The sequence below is a fragment of the Castanea sativa genome, chromosome 3 (assembly GCF_040712315.1).
Source record: "Castanea sativa cultivar Marrone di Chiusa Pesio chromosome 3, ASM4071231v1".
Taxonomy (NCBI): Eukaryota; Viridiplantae; Streptophyta; class Magnoliopsida; order Fagales; family Fagaceae; genus Castanea; species Castanea sativa.
The window spans coordinates 34,124,642-34,142,164 of NC_134015.1; the positions used below are offsets into that span (position 1 = coordinate 34,124,642).

Consider the following 17,523-nt stretch of genomic DNA (forward strand, 5'->3'; position numbering starts at 1 on the left):
GCTGTCAAATTCTCTACATTTAATGGCCGTTACAAACCTTAAATGGCTAGGATTAACTAGTCATTACTGTGCCATTAATCCTCCAGCTTAGGCAATGTAATGTGAGGCCAACAGATTGGATATTTACTCACACAAAGGCTATATAAAGCTAAGAGAGACAAGTAAGTGATTCATTCTGAACACACACACAAATTGCTTTATAGATTATTGATTTCTAAAGAGTTTAAGTTAATTTAAGTACCGGATGATCCTTGGCAAGCCCCAAACTGGTGTCATCTCATCACTTGGTGTTTTCTCTTAATAGGAACACACGTCATCCAACGGTACTGACGAGAACCATACTCATTGTGATGGAACTATAGTTGGACTAGGGGGGGCAGTGGCCCCCCTAAATTTTTTCAAATTTGTTTTAGTGTGTGTATATATATGTGTGTGTGTATTAATTTTAGCAATTTGTTTCAATAAATTTGTACTTTGCCATCTCAACAATATTATTGATCTTTTTAAAGGCTATAAAAATTTTTATTGATCTAAAATTTGAAATAAATTTAACAAGCTTAACAACAAAATTTACCAAAAACAAACTTAAGCCCAAACAACACCCCAAAACAAACTCACGCAAGACACAAACAAAAAATAAAATAAAATAAAAAATTCCTAAGCCAATTCTAACTAGTCTAAGTGAACACCCACACACATTTGACAACACACAAGACACCAAAAAAAAAAAGTTTTAAAAAAAGCTTAACTTTCTAAATTGGGAAGTGCTATATTCACAACAAATTACATGTGGTAAGCTGTTATTGGTTCTAATTTGAATCCACTACTTAAATTACTTTTTTGCTCACTTATAACAACCAAAATAACCTACCATTTACGATTTGTTGTGAAAATGTAATGAAAATATTGTGGATATAACATTTCTCTTCTAAATGATTGTTTACTTGGAGTTTCAAAAAAATATTTGTTTATACTTTTGCCCCCCTAACTCTAAGTCCTAGCTCCGTCCCTGCATACTCACGAAACGAAATGCTTTTTATCACTAATGAAACACACAAACGAAAAAAAAAAAAAAAAACCCAAAACGACAGGTTCACTACGATGAGCTCTTTCATAGACAACCGGAATGTTCTATTAGACTTACATACGTGTTGGTTTTGGAATAGCGCCAGAACATGTACTTAGATATTTTTTTTTTTCGTTAGAACCATCCTCTTACTCTGTCTCTCTCTCTCTCTCGTAATCTCTTATCCTCCAAACAATTTATCAAGATATTTTTTACTTCAACCAGTACACCAAACTGAACCAGCAGGTCATGGCATCTTCTGCAACCCATATCTCTGTTCTTTATTTCGCCAACCCAATACTGCCCAAAAGACCTTCCTCACCTTCCATGTTAAACCCAAAAGCCATGGCCAAAGAGCTTCACTTGAACCAAGATGGTTCAACCACAAAAAAGCTTCAGGTTACAGTCCATGGCACTAGTTCTTCAACACCCACATTTGTATTTTGCTGGGCTTGATTTGAATGTCTGGTTTGGACTTTGGTGATGCAGGCAGGGGTGGACATGGTGGCTGAACTTGTTGGGGTGACTTTGGGTCCAAAGGGGAGGAATGTGGTATTGCAGAACAAGTACGGACCTCCAAAAATTGTAAATGATGGTGAAACTGTTCTCAAAGAGGTATTGCACACGTACCCATTTGTCCATTACCCTTTTCACATTCTCCTTTATCTTGTCCATTTCATTATTTGGTTACACATTTTAAGTTGACAATTATGGCATAGGTGGCTGGAAATTTAAATTACTATTAGTTCCAATTTTCATACAGAGTTGATTATTAATTATTTGTCTTCCTAGTCCTAGAAGTTTACCATGATTGTAAGACTTGTAGTTTTGGTTTGAGATTATGCATTTAAGTTAAGTACCATTGAAGCTGTGTTTCAAATGCTTGTACAATTGTGGAAGCCAAGGTTTCAGCATGAGAAATGGTTCCCCGCTTTATATATTATCCAGACCTGAAACAATTAAGTGATAGTAAGATAAAAATCAATTGGCTGCGGTATGTAGAACAACTATTACTATTTTTTGTGTATATCCTATATGCAAGTACGATTGTACTTTGTAAGCAAGAAACAACATATAAGAGGACAAGCAGATGTCTTTCATGGCGAGTGCAAGTGCAGTAAGAGAGAAATGACTTATACCAGGACATATACCTATTTTATATCTTTATCACAATTTGCTGGGGATTTTCTTCATCTTTCATTATCTACTTGCCTCGTTGCAACATTTTTTAATTTTATTTGACACCTTTTGATCTCTTACATTATGCATGTATATCAAATTGACAATTTCATGTTGAGCTTATTTTGTATATATAAATATGTGAGTTGACTTTCAAGTTTTTCACTTATATCATGGCGAGCTTATAGCATTTCATCTATATCAAACATGGCATTATGGCCATGATTTAATATTCGATTTTATTTTTTAGGGGTTTGTCAATGACTTTAAAAGAAATCTCTATAGAAAGTAACTTCATTTCATTCCCTCATCCCCCTTAATTCTTGCTATTGTTTTACTTCAAATCATTTTTCTCTGACACAATGGTGGAGTAACATCATTAGCAAAAGGAAAATTCTAATTATTCAAATTACATCATTAACAGAAAGAAAATCTAATATTTAAATCATAACTTTTCTTATCAGGTGCTTTCTCCTTAACTGGTTCTAAATTGTTTTATTTAGATTGAATTGGAGGACCCTTTGGAGAATGTTGGAGTTAAACTGGTGAGACAAGCTGGTGCCAGAACAAATGACCTTGCTGGTGATGGTTCCACTACATCAATCATTCTTGCTCAGGGTCTAATTGCTGAGGGTTTGAAGGTATGAATTGGATCCTGTACATGAGTAGCCATATTACTACAACAAAAGAAGTTTTGCTTTGATGGGTTAAGGACCACTGCATATTCTGCCATTGTGATATAATGGCGTGCTTTCTAAACAAGGAAATACCTGGAAGGCACTAAAAACACTAGGCAACAAATGGCAAGGCTTTTTAACATTGTGAATGTGCACTTCTCAATAAGACGATAGATAATTTGTGAATTAAGAAGACAGTAGTTTTGAGCAGGTTCTACACCAATAAGGCCTTACCATCTAGGTTAGGTTGTGTCATAAAAAATTATACAGAAGGCAGGGCTTGTCAATTGCCTAATGAAATTGCTTATATGGAGTTAATATCTCTTACAGCTTTCTCTATATTAAAGGCACTTCTTTTGCCAACATATATAAAGGTACCTCCACTTTGAATGGATTAGGAAGTTATGTCAAGCTCTGTCAATATTTTGTTTTAATTATTGAACCTTTCCTAGGTTATTGCTGCTGGTATGAATCCTGTCCAAATTGCTCGTGGGATTGAGAAGACTGCAAAGGCCCTTGTTTCTGAACTGAAATTAATGTCCAGAGAGGTAAACAAGATATTTTTCTTGTTTTGGTTTCTCCAAGAAGTATTTTCTCATTTTAGCTGAATTAAACTGCAATACATTTCAAATGTATGCAGGTTGAAGATAATGAGCTTGCAGATGTTGCTGCAGTTAGTGCGGGAAATGATCATGCGGTGGGAAACATGATAGCTGATGCTCTTCATCAAGTGGGAAAGAAGGGTGTAGTGACAATTGAAAAAGGAAAAAGTACCGAGAACAGTTTACAAATTGTAGAAGGAATGCAATTTGATCGTGGATATTTGTCTCCTTACTTTGTAACTGATCGACAAAAGATGACAGTGGAGTTCCACAATTGCAAGGTAGGAATTGTACAATTTTCATAGTCTGGCATGTTCTCCCATGAATTGTTAGAAGGTGTGAAATGTTTTGTTTGCAGTTACTTTTGGTCGACAAAAAAATCACAGACCCAAAGGAGATGTTTAAAATATTGGACAGTGCAGTTAAAGAGAAGTATCCAATTGTGATAGTTGCAGAGGGCATTGAGCAGGAAGCTCTGGCTCCAGTAATTAGAAATAAGCTCAGGGGTGTGCTGATGGCGGCTGCTATTAAGGCTCCTGCCTTTGGTGAGCGCAAGAGCCTCTACTTAGATGACATCGCCATCTTGACTGGAGGTAGTGGATTAAACACCAGAACATAGATATTATAGCATTGATTTTGATAGTGCTTATATGTCAATTACAACAGCTACAAGCGTATATTTCCTTTCATTGGATGAGGCAAAAGAAGGAAGCAACTTTAACTTTATTGGGTATTCCAGTTACCCAAATTCTATGCCTATGCACTTAGGGTTGTTGAAACACCAAATATTAACATGCTGTTTTCAGTAGCTTTTTGAGGTGAACAATAAAAAGACATCCTTTTGGGCTATATCTCAGTGATAATAATAGTAACAACAAGTAGTCTTAGTAGCAATAGTAACACCACTACTACTAGTACTACTAACAGACAATGCACCGAATTAATCTAGGTTTGCAAATGATTGCTGTTTGATATTCTGAGATGCTTTATAAAAAATAAATATATACATTTTCATTTAAATTTAAATATTAAAATTTTGTTTCTTATGTTTCTCTTTAGCCCATCTTGAATATATTTACATAGTGGGTCCCTTGCCCAGAAAAATGGGGGAATGATTGTAGGTTAATGCAAAGTTAGCCACATCTCGTAAGCACAAATTCTTTAGGAAAATGGATATAAGGTTAAATGGGATTTGATGATAGCAAATTCATGTAACCAAACTCACATAGTTTGTGTTAAGACTTAATTAGTTGAGTTGTTCTTTCATCCCTTCCACATTTTGCCTTTTACGGTTCTTCATGCTCTTGCATTCTTGGATCTTGATAATTTTTGCAGGTACTGTAATCAGAGATGAGATGGGTTTGACCCTTGAGAAGGCTGGCAAGGAGGTATTGGGCTCCGCTACCAAGGTTTTGATAACCAAGGATTCTACATTACTAGTCACAGATGGGAGCACTTGTGAAGCGGTTGAAAAGCGGGTTTCTCAAATCCAGGGGCTTGTTGAGGTGCAACTAACATCTCTATAGCCGCATTGGTGTATCATCTGCTTTGAAGTTTCATATTTAATGTTAATTGCATGAGTAAATAAGCACGCTTTAACACTAGTGCACTGCTGAGTTGTAGAAAGAATTGATGTGCTGTTAGCATTCCCATGAATACCAATGGGATGGTTTCTTGTTTTGCAGAATACTGAAGAAAATTTTCAAAAGAAGATACTAAATGAAAGAATAGCTAGGTTATCAGGGGGAATTGCCATTCTTCAGGTAATCAAAGTTATGTTTACAGCCCGCATCTTGCCAATCTGGGAGTCTGGAGGCTGTAGCTCACTGTCTAACTGACAGACTGAGTTTTATCAATTTAATCCTAGGTAGGAGCACAATCACAAGTTGAGTTGAAGGATAAACAACTCAGGATTGAAGATGCTTTGAATGCAACCAAGGTAGAAAATCTCTTTTTTATCTCATTAGAAGCTGGTTTGTGAATCAGTAAAGAAACCTACTAACTTGGAATATTACAGTCAGCAATTGAGGAAGGTGTTGTAGTTGGTGGGGGATGTTGCCTTTTGAGGCTATCTACAAAGGTAGATGGCATCAAACAACTATTGGACAATGAAGAACAGAAGGTAGATATCTGTCTTTTACTTCCAGATTACATATCACAATCAGTGGCCTTAATATTTGAAGTCCACTTAAGTTCATTTCTGAATTTCTAAATCAAGTGTATGTCATATATTACATATCCACATGGTGTTGTAGTGATGCAATTAGTTTCCTGTGACTGTATATAAAAAGATTGTGATGTTAGAAATAGAAGTGCTTTGCAGATTGGAGCTGAGATCTTCCGAAGAGCTTTGTATTATCCTGCAAGACTGATTGCCAAAAATGCAGGTGTAAATGGCAGTGTGGTTATAGAAAAGGTCTCTGCACAATAAGCCTTATTTTATTTTTAAGTAAATTGAGATTAAAAAAATAATAATTTTGCTGTTTGTTATAGATATACAATCCATAAACTGCCCTGTTAAATAATCCTTGCAGATTCTTTCTAATGATAATATTAACTATGGGTACAACGCTGCAAGAGACTGTTATGAGGATTTGATGAAGGCAGGAATTATAGATCCATCAAAGGTATCATCAATTGAATGATTTTATTGCTAATGAGCTCTAGTTTAGATGGCACCTCCTCTCCCTATAAGAAAGGGTGGAGGGTAAGGTTGTGGGTTCAAAACCCACTGGATGCATATGTAAACTTACAAATCAAATGTAAAATGAATGGATTTATTAGAAGATGCCCATATCATTGGCCTAATTACCTAGACATGTAAGTGTTGGGCATACCATGTGCCAATATATTTCACCCCATGAGAAAGCTACCAGATGATCTGGAGAGATGTTATCTAACTGTCATGCAGAAAACATTACAAATGAATATATTTCAATGAAATTAGATAAAGATCTCAATCAAGAACATATATAATTAAGGATGTCAGTTTTAACTTCTAAGCCAGAAAATCAAATCTTTGACCTAACCAATATGTAGGAGAAATTATAGCTGATAAAATCATTTCCTTGATCAAACATTGGAGCAGGTAGTTAGATGTTGTTTGGAGCATGCAACATCTGTAGCCAAGAGTTTTCTGACTTCTTCTGCAGTTGTAGTTGACATCAAGGAACTAGAGCCCATCCCAAGGAGACCACCAATGCCAACGTCAGGTGATTTCTGCATTCCCAAAGAAGTTTTCATTTCTTAATCTATGACATTATAACGAGTTAAGTGACAATATATTTCAATATTTTATCATTCAGGTCTCAGCCCAATGAACTTTTAGTTTGGGGGATGGACTTATACACCTATCCAGCTCTTAAAATGCTGCACTCATTCTAGTCCTTTATAAATTTACTCATTCAATTCCATTTCATTCTTTTATGAACTCCCAAACAAAGCCTTATAGGATTTATCAATTATACAAAGGTTACCCAAAAATCCTAATTTACCGATACAATGGTGCTGAATTTCAATTCAATTCCTTCACGCTAATTTTCCTCGGGGCCTGAAGATGGAATCCAACAAGATAAGGTGGCTGCCTAAGTTAGCTCACTTTGGAAAGGGATATGGTATGGTACTAGTGATGTTGCTTTCCTTGATGGAGGCTAGTTTTTTCTGTGGTAATAATGACAATAGAACCTCAAAGGATCAAGACAGAATACACCTTGAAATGCATTACTGGCTAAATATATGATACATTTGGAAAGCTATAACCAAGGTTGTCAAAATCGGGATCCTACGTAGGATCGTGGGAGGTAGGTAGGATCGGAGATCGTAGGATCGGATCGTGAATCGTAAGATCCTACCTATTTTCAGATTTTAAGCAAAAAACCTATTGATAGTGACTTTGTATGTTATATAATTACTTAAAATATAAATCCATCCATTAAAAAAAAATTGCATCATAAAATGTAATTTGCACGCACTACATCGTTCTTATGTCATTCTAATGAAGCAAAATATATTTAACTTTTGACATAATGTATCTAAAAAGTTCAGTACATGTTTAATTAGCAACTAAGTACCAAAATATTATCTACACATATGAAAAATGTTTTCCAAATTCTAAGTTCCAAATCCAAAATAAGTTAGACTAGTTAGCATATAAAAACTAGCTAACTACAATTTTACAATATGTAATCTAAAAGAAAATTCTCAATCTAAGGTAAACTAGCTAATTAAATAATGAAGATCTTGTTTCATAATTTTTCAAATTTTACTTAATTTAGTTAACAAAATAGAAAAATAAAAACCTTAAAAGCTTTGTCAAAATCATATACGCAACACAACAATATGGAATTAAGCTAACAAAGTACAAATAAATGATAAACTACTAAGTACTAACTACCAAAACAAATTACCAGAAACCTTAAAGGCAGCAATGGCTCATGGCAACATTATTGAGAGGGTTGAGAGGTGCTGGGTTTTTGACTGAGTTTTTTTTTTTTTTTAAAACGTTAAACTTAAGTTAAGAAAACTTAAAGGCAGTGATGGCTCACCATTAACAGGACTGAAAGATGCTGTGTTTTTGACAAAGGGCTAGTTATGGCATTTTTCACGTTTTATATTTTTGATAATATCGCCATCTCGATTGATCGAACTAGATGTCAAGCTTGAAATCGAAAATCTTATACGGTCTAGTCAGGAATCAAGCTAGCAGTCAAACTGATAGAAACTTTAGTTTTCTTGCTCTAAACTTGATTCTTTCTTGATCTGAACTTGGGTCTTTGTCTTGGACTATAAAATACATCTTTAACCCACTTAAGACACACCAAAAACACTATGAATTGATTACATTTATCGTATTTGCCAACTACAAAAATATGGACTCTACAAAATGCATTTTCTTTTCTATGAAGTTAGAAACACCACTGTTGTGAGTACTAAAACTGTTATTTCTAAGGTAAAGTTCCTAAATCTAATGCTTTAATGACATTGGTTTCAATTGTGTGGTTTTATTTTTTATTTTTGGTTCTAAAATTGATATTTACTTTTTTAGGTCTTATTATTCTATGAAAAAAAAATAGTTCTTCTTAACTCAATAAAAATAATCACTTCAAAATTATATAAAACATGGTTGCCTACAGATAGTGAAACACAAGTACATCATTAGATTTTATGTAACAACATTTGTGAAGGCGATACAAATAGATGATTAATTTAGCATAAGTATGTTAATATTAAAAGTGAATTGGCTTCTACAACAGTTTAAAAAAGCAGGAACGGTTAAAGAAAGAAAAGGTTTTGTTTTTGAAAACATTAAACTTATACCATAGGTATTTTTGAGATTTTATGTTGACATAGGGGTAAATTTGGGACTTCAATTCATTATTGGGCTTCTAAAACCTGTTGGGCTTGTGGGTTTAGGTTTACCCAAATGAATCCCACTTAAAAAAAAAAAAAAAAAAAAAAAAAAAAATTCAAGCCAAATGGTAGGATCGGTAGGATCGGTAGAATCCCATACGATCCTACGATCCTATACGATTCTACACGATCCTACCTACGATCCTAACATTTTTGCGATCCTGCTACGATTTAAAACTTTTTGGTGAGGTGGGATCGTAAGATCGTGCGATTCTACGATTTGGATCGCGATTTTGACAACCATGGCTATAACAATTTTGTAAACCTGGTCTAACTTGTTATGTGTTTCTGGGCTCACTCTGCCTGTCTTTGGAGAAATATCAATTCACAATATAGCCTTTTTTACTTTGGAGTAAAAGAAACTTATGAATTATCAATTTATAATTTTAGAGGTTGTAATTCTGTTCAAAACGAACCAATATTCCCTACAAAATTTTCTTATCATTTGTGTTTGTGGATCCCATATTTTTTATAGGCAATAAACTTACTCCTGATGAGACATGGATATAAGGTTGAATAGTAAGAAGTGAACGTATTTGGATTGGGAGCAAAGCTTTCCTTTGGTAAAGGAAAGGATATAAGGTATGAAGAAAATGCGCTGGATAATATGAAATTACTCGTCTTGACTAGGAGAGATGGTGCTATTTCTCAGCTCTAACTCGAGAGACAATGATTTTCATAATCTATATATATATAGTCAAAACTTGGAGAAAATTCAATAAGATTCTACAATTGAAATCTAATTTTGTGTCATGTGTCTTAAACTATTTATTTATAGAGATTTTTATTTCTTAAATTTGGAGTCAAATGTGAAATCACATTATAAATATTCATCCAAATGAGTTATTGAGTACAAAACCAGAGAGTCTAAAATTAATGAACGGTAAAAAGAGAAGAAAAAACAATATCAAAAATTAAGAATTAATAACCACCATCAAGTGGGAATGTGGGAGGGATAGCATCACCATAATCAATTAATTAATTGGGTTCATCATACACAATATTGAGCTTTTAGAAAGATGTCAGCATGTTGCCATGTAACTGTAATGTAGCACATTCTTTGATTTTTATTTATTTAGGCTTGAATCTCCCCAAAAAAAAAAAAAAAAGTTTACATTTATATCAAGATATTAGTTCATTGAAATAATCAATAGAGTAAAATGTATATTAAATATTTATATAAAAAAATTTATATCATTATTTTATATAACTTGTATAAGAAACTTTTTTTTTTTGGAATAATAATAATAATGATGTCCGACAATTAGTAGGCTGAATGCTCGGGGCTACGTTGATGGCTTGATGACCTGAAGAGAAAGAAAAGACTATCAAAAGTGACCGGTGTGAACCGGTCAAGGACCCTCCAACGATTATGTCAGTTTTCTCTCTAGAACACAAAAATAGTGAATTGTAAATAGTAGAACTTACTTTTGGTTGAATGAGACTTGATCCTTTTATAAAGAGTTAGAACTAGGTCTACTTGTTCGGATCCACTATCATAGGAGATGTGTGGAGTTAATGGAGAAAATGGAGCGGATTTCGGGGAATCCTTCCCACGTTCTGGAATGATAGATCGTGACTTGATTGCGCGGAGCTTGCAGAGCATTTCTCTAAAATTTGCTAAGTGTCATTTGGTCATCCATACCTTGTGAGCCATGGACAACCAACCTGATTTGGACAGTTGCCATATTTTATGGTGGGATTTTATTCATGTTTGGAGTGTCTTTGTTGGGTTTCCTTCCTTGTAAAACTCTTTGGACATGATCTGGTCATGGGCGACCATCATGGACAAACAAAGCTTGATTTGGACCTCATCAGTTGCCCCCTTGTCCTTGTGTCATCCATATCACTGTTGCCTTTACACGTGGCAATTTTTCATTGGTTGAAGGATTTTCCAGATGGCATGTCAAGGTGGTTCAAGATCAGGTGTCCTAGATGTTGACACGTGGCTTAATCCTAGTGGTCCATAGGTCGCATTGTTTTGTTCTTTGAGAAAAACTGCCATATGGCGTATTCTCATTGGCTCGCACCGCTTCAATGTCCACTTCTGCTGCCTATAAATAGTCCAATACCTCTCTTACTCTCTTACTTTCTCATATTTTCTATTTTGACATCAGTCGTCCTCTACACCTCGTCTAGAAGTTTCCTCCCGTCCTTAATCCTCTCTGTCTTGAATCAGGTATCCTCCTTTCCCCATCTCTAGGTTTTCTTCTTTAGAATTCTTTACAAATGGCTGAGATTATAGTGTCCTCGTCTAGTGATAGGGAGGAAAGAGAAATAGATAAGTATCACAACAAGAGTAATAGTAGTGTTAGTGGTAGTGATAGTGAGAGTAGACCGGTAGTAGTTGTAGTGGGGGTAATACCACGGACAAGCAATACTCGTCTGAAGTCCCTAGGGTTCCTTTAGAGATCCTTCACGAAGAAATGACGATGAGGATTGCTTCTAGGTCGTCTGTTGGCCAGTCCATGAGTGTTGAGCCGTCCACACCTTCTCCTAGTGAAGAGGTGGACATCATATATATTTGTGCCATTAATATTCCGTCCAAACTAGATGAAAAAGACTTATTATGCTCAGAGATAGATAGCAAATTTCTGACAAGGTTGACCCTCATCTTGCTGCCCCTGGAGAACGATGTTGTACTTCTAATTCTCATGGTACTGGTATGTATGAGGCTTATCTTCTAGGGGAACTTAGATTGCCTTTGAACGTCTTTGCTAGAGAACTCCGTCATAGGTTAGGTATAGGGCCAAATCAGCTAAACCCCAATGCATGGAGAACCATAGTGTTTATACAGGTACTATAGAGAAAGGCTTTCGATGGGAACCATCCTCTTTTTGTGAACGAGTTCTTGTATTGCTATAAGCCCTCTAAGATAAGCCAATCTGTTGGTTTTAATCGATTTTCTGCTAGGTACTCTAGCTATAGGTTAATTAGTTCCCTTCCTTCATCTGATAGGAGGTGGAAAACAGAGTTCTTCTTCGTCTTTGGGTATTGGGCTGGAAACCCCATTGAGGTAGGTAGGGATTCCTTCCCCCCTTACACTGGTGAAATGGGTCGTCTACGTCATCAGGGTATGTTTCTTACTTTTACCTCGTCCTAAATATCTCTTTATCTTCGTCTAACTCTTTATTGTTTCCTTTTCAGCTGTAGCTCATCGTTCGCTAAGTAAATTTCATCTGAATCGTGTCCAATAGGCACATTCTTTTGCTGGCAAAAGTTTCCATTCCTTGGTAACACTCCATCGTCTAGCCATTTGGGAACTTGGGCCTGTTCCTACAAAGGTAGCACTAGCCCACGAGCTTACTTCTTGTCGAAGTAAGCTATTTGTTTTCTTAAATTTTTCTTTCTCATTTATATTGTCTAGACTCTGACAACCTTCTTTCTTATATGTAGGAATGACAACTATGAAGGAGAACAAGGGAAAAGGTTTGGCAAACGAAGAAACTGTCCAACCTAGGGAAGACGTCCTCACCCAATCTCGTCCAGCTGTTTTAGAAAAGAAAAAGACTTTGTCCAGGATGCTTGATACTGGGAGTCTTCCTAGCGGTCGAGGCAATAAAAAGCCAAGACATGGTCCGTCCAAGCCCTTAGTTGTCGAGACTAGCCCTTTTGTTCATCTTGTTGTTGCTAAACTGCTGTTGATGGCAAAAACCCCTCTTCCTGAAGTGAGCTTGTCTAATCCTTCTCTTGCTGGGCCTCTTGACAGTGGTGCCATGATCCTCTTAAAAAGTGAACGTCTTGCTTGGGACAGGTTTAAGCAGGCAGTGACTAATAAAGACATCTCTATCTGCTATGACATGTCCGTGAAGGAATTTGAATGATCTACAATTCATGATCTCTTCAAGGTATTTTGTTTCATCCTTAGCCATACACAAATTGAACTTTACTCTTTTATTTCACGTCCATGTTTCTTAATATAGGCTGTCTAAGTTTATGGCAGTGTCTAGACAAGCCTATGAGCTGGACAACGAGAGGATCAAGCTAGAGACGAAGATTCATGACATGGAGAAGGAATCTAGCCGTAAAGTTATGGAGAGGGTAAAGCTGGAGGATGAGATAAAGGAGTTGAAAATTCTTGTTTAGGAGCTGGAGGCAGACGTCGTCAAGAAGGATACTCATCTAGATCACTTACAAAAGAGAAGTGACGAGCTTTCTTCTTCTCTAGGCAAGGCTAAGGAGGAAGCTATCAGAGAATTTAAGGCGTCTAGCGTGTTCACTGACCTCTTAGACAAGAACTATGTCGTTGGTTTTGAGGACTGCCGCTGGTTTTGAGGACTTTCGCATGGACGCTATGGAATCCTTCCCTCGGGTGGATTTTAACTCCATCAAGCTTCCCATTGCGGCTGAAAGTTCTTTACTCTAGACAAGCTCAGAGGATGTGAATTTTGAGGACGATGATTTTGCTCCTTATCCTACGAAGGACAACTTAAAGTCTGGGGGCACTGCCCCCAGTGGTTTATCCCTAAAGTAAAAAAAAAAAATTTGTCTTTATTTGCTTCTTCTCTTTTTCTTTTTTTTTTCTTTTTTTTTGGGTCCATTGTTTTGGATCATTTTAGATTTTTTTTTCAAGTACATTACCTCGTCCATGTTTAAGGATGGGGGTTGATACAAATGCCTTTTTAGACTTATTACTTTGAAGGGTTTTTGGAAGATGGTCGTCTACCTTTAATTTTATCTATAAATATGTTTTCGTCCATGTGTGAATGTTTTTTTTTTTGTTTCTATTGCCAATTTTAATATCCAAGTATTTTCTCATCCATAGTTAGGACTTTACTTTGGAATGGCTAAGTATTTCCTTGTCCATAACTTGGACTTATTTTAGGAATTTCGAATTGGCTGAGTGTTTTCTCATCCATAATTTGGACCACTCAGGGGTTTGGCCATTTGTCGTCCTTAGAGATTGTCTATTTGTTGCATGCATGCCTTTCCTCGTCTTTCATTATTGCATGAGTGTACTGGGAGGTGTCTATTCCTTCCCTTTGCACTTCTATTTTTACCTTAAGGTTTTATATATGATAATTTGTCTTTTCCTCGTCTAAGGATGGCTCATGACTGTTGATATCGTATTTTATCCACCCTTGATTTGCGTGCCAGACCCCGAAAAAATCAAAAATATTATTTTTCCTCCGTGGGGCCACGAGAACATCCAAAATGATGTGGTGTAACTTGTTCGAACTCTAGAGCACCCAAGGTGCCTTTTTTAGCCAAAATGACCAAAATGCCCCTAGTCAACCCTAGGTTGACCGAAGGACAAATAAGGTCAAAATACTCATATAAAAAAAAAAAAACATTTTTCATGGTTTTATATCAAACCCGAGCTCCTCGGAGATTTTTAGCAAGTTTGACCAACTTTGACCCGAAGTTGATTATCGGTGGGCCTCAAAAACCCTAATCTTGATTCAATTGTCAAAACGGGTTAAGACTAACTCCATTTCAAAGATAATCAAATTCTCATTCCAATGGCTATTCATGGGTCGAAATCGTAGTTAAAATAGTTGAGATATGGAGAAAACTGTGAAACTGCGTCCGCTAACTTCCCGAAGCCATAATTTTTTATCCGACCGTTGGATTTTTGAGCTCCATACCTTCTTAGAAATTGAAAGTCAAGATCTTTCCAAGGGTATCAAGATCAACCCCATCCAAGACTAATTGAGGCTGGCGGCCCTTGAAAGGCCGCCGGTGGCCCTACAAAGGTTGTCGCCTCGAAAAACGTGTCTGAGGCTATAAATAGCCCTAGGTGCCCCCCAGACCAGGGGGGAAGACTTCTAGGCTCCCTTCTCTCTACCTGAACAAATTCTAAGCTCTTTTTCTCTCTTCCAAACGTAAAAAACACATCAAAGCCTCTTGATTCTTGCTTTTTCACCAACAATACAAGGTAGTGTTTTTGTACCTAATCTTCTTCTCCTTGGTTCTACATCTTGGATTTGGGGTTTAGGGGTGTGGATGTAGCTTTTTAGCTATCATCAACACCCCTAACCTTCTAAATCTTTCTCCTAGCATGTTTCTTGCTCTTTGTGCTATAATAACATGTTTTATTGCTTTCTTTGACATATTTCTTGCTTTATCTTGTTTCTAGCATGTTTTTAGCTTGGATCCATGTTCTTTTATGCTTGTTCATATGTTATTTTTCCTGATCTACTTGCTTTATGCTTTGTGCTATGTGCTTGTGCCTAGATCTATCTTTTCTATGTGTTGTTAGGCTAGATCCATGTTCTTTAATGCTTGTTCACATGCTAGTTATCCCGATCTATGTGCTTTACGCCTTTGTGCTATGTGTTTGTGCCTAAATCTATCTTTTCTATATGTTTTTTGGCTAGATCCACATGTTTCTATGCTTGTTCACATGCTACTTATCCAGATCCACATGCTTTACACTTTATGTTATGTGTTTGTGCCTAGATCTATCTTTTTTATGTGCTGTTTAGCTAGATCCACATGTTTCTATGCTCGTTCACATGCTAGTTGTCTCAATCTACATGTTTATTGATGCGAACCTCAATCGACACGCTTTGAGACCCAACAATAATATTGGAATAATTAACCCAGGAAAGCTAAAAATCAGATATTTGATAGAAACCCTGACCCAACGTTTATAATCGAAACGCGAACCAAAGGTATAAGCTGACCTTGACCCAATGATTATAAAGAATCACGAACCAAAGGTATAAAGTTTGAACGCCACAAGGAAGAATCCTTGATAAGTTCACAGTTCTTGAAAAAGCAAAAGAGAGCAAAGCCTCACCTTTTCTGAATTTTATTCAACAATAATCTTAAAAACTTTTACAGACTTCAGAGCCTATTTAAGGGCTCCAGAAAACTTGACAGACAAGAAAATATATTCTAAAATAACTCCTAATTGATACCTTACCATATCAGGAATCAAGTTTGACCTAAAAAGCATTAAATGCACCTAAAAACAAGGAAAATACCTAAAAAACGAACTAAATAATAAAAACCTAAATAAAAGCTTATTTGGTCTGAAATTAGCAGATCCAAAATAGGAAAAAATCTGCCTTAACTGATACAGAGCTGGAAAGTCAATCAGCCATTAATTCATGCCATAAATCACTCCCAATTAAGTCAGATCAGCCCTAAATAGCTTGAATTAAATTTACTACACTTTCATCTTCCTTTGGGCCAAGCTTGGAATATCCTGCATTAGAATCAGCCCAAATCTCTTGAATCAGCCCATTAAGTGCTTCTTGGATCTTCTTGGATCTTGCTCTTGTAATAGGCCCAACTGGAACATGCAATGGATCCTTGAATGCTTGTTGATTCTCATCATTTATGCTTTACGCCATGTTTTCCCATGCTTTGTTCATCTTTTTGCTCTATGTTGATTTTAGGGTTACATGCTCACATGCTTGTATGATGTTTGGTTATGCCTTGCTTAGATCTATATATTTATGCCTTTTTGCCATGCTATGGGGTTAGATCCATGTCTTCACATGCTTATATGCTTGGATTCACATTCTTCCATGTTTAGGCGCTAGGATTTACATGTTTACATGCATGTTCCTATGCCTATATGCCTAGATCTATGCTTTCACATGCTTCTGTGCTTGGATCTGTGTTCTCTACATGCTTCATGCCATCTTCCATATGCTTGTGCACTTCATGCCATGTTTGTGTGCCTATACCTAGGCTATGTTTGTCATGCCATGTGCTATTGTAGCCCTTTTATCGCTTTTATCTCTTTTTCTTGTGTTTTGGCTATTGGTTTGGACCCGATCTCGACCCTATGGTCCTGGTCCTCGTCCACACACCTTAGCCCATATCAAAGGGTTTGGATCATCCTTATTTGCATGTCTATGCTTGTGCTTCTATGCTTTATGCTTGTGTTAGCCTTTCTAGTTTTAGGCTTTGCCACGTTTAACGCCCTTAGCGGGTTTGTGTTTGTGTGGTTACATCTGATGCCCACGAGGCCTTGTTTGGATGTAACCACCTGGGATGCGTCTCCGGATGCTGGGTTTCTTCGTGCATACCTTTTTCCTTTTCTGCTCCGTGCCATTATATGCTTACCATGCTTGTTTGTGCCACTAATTGGCTTTCTATGCATCTTTACACGTAAGGGTGACCACAAGTCGGTCTGGGTCGGGTTTGTGCCCAACCCGCGACCGACCCGACCAAATCGGGTTCCAAATTTTTAGACCCGCCGCTAACCGGTCAGAAAATCGGGTCAAATCGAACAGTTCTTGCTAGAAAGTAGTCAGGTCTTGGTCAGGGTTGATTATTTGGAAAACGGCGAGAATCCGGCCAAGAAAATATGAAAAAGACAGAAATTCGGTGAGAAAATTTTGAAAAACGGTAGAAATCCAGCCAGATCCATCGAGATCTTGGCCATTTTCAGCAAGATCTTGGTTAAATCTAGCAAAATCTCACCAGATCTAGCTTAAATCTTCCCAAAAAAATCATAAAACTCATCGGATCTACACCTTCTCACCGGAAAAATGATGGGTCGGTCGGATTGGGTTTCTCGAATTTGAGAGGAGGAAATCCGATCTCCGACCCGTTGATCTTGGATTTTGGAGAATGAAATCCGTCACCGACTGCCGAAGCAGTCGATTTGGTTGACAGCAGATCGGGT

The 17,523-nt window shown here is 36.7% G+C and overlaps 1 protein-coding gene across 8 annotated transcripts; it reads left to right on the forward strand.

Annotated features, from left to right (window-relative positions):
• The first annotated feature begins 1,176 nt into the window (after positions 1 to 1,176).
• Positions 1,177 to 13,576, forward strand: LOC142626803 (chaperonin 60 subunit beta 4, chloroplastic-like). Of its 8 annotated transcripts, XR_012842667.1 has the most exons (16): positions 1,178 to 1,465; positions 1,556 to 1,681; positions 2,749 to 2,886; positions 3,375 to 3,470; positions 3,563 to 3,805; positions 3,883 to 4,117; positions 4,860 to 5,029; positions 5,210 to 5,287; positions 5,392 to 5,463; positions 5,542 to 5,646; positions 5,848 to 5,940; positions 6,059 to 6,151; positions 6,613 to 6,736; positions 11,892 to 12,007; positions 12,081 to 12,217; positions 12,330 to 12,468. XR_012842667.1 is itself a non-coding variant. In XM_075800517.1 (15 exons), the coding sequence occupies exons 1-14, from the start codon at positions 1,316 to 1,318 to the stop codon at positions 12,755 to 12,757; spliced, it is 2,151 nt and encodes a 716-aa protein (XP_075656632.1). In that variant the 5' UTR covers positions 1,177 to 1,315; the 3' UTR covers positions 12,758 to 12,781; positions 12,877 to 13,574. The 8 variants fall into 8 exon arrangements, 5 of the variants coding, with proteins under 5 accessions (XP_075656632.1, XP_075656633.1, XP_075656635.1 ...); XM_075800517.1 differs by lacking the exons at positions 11,892 to 12,007; positions 12,081 to 12,217 and adding an exon at positions 12,877 to 13,574 and having other exon boundaries at positions 1,177 to 1,465; positions 12,330 to 12,781; XR_012842668.1 differs by lacking the exon at positions 11,892 to 12,007.
• The last annotated feature ends 3,947 nt before the right edge of the window (positions 13,577 to 17,523 follow it).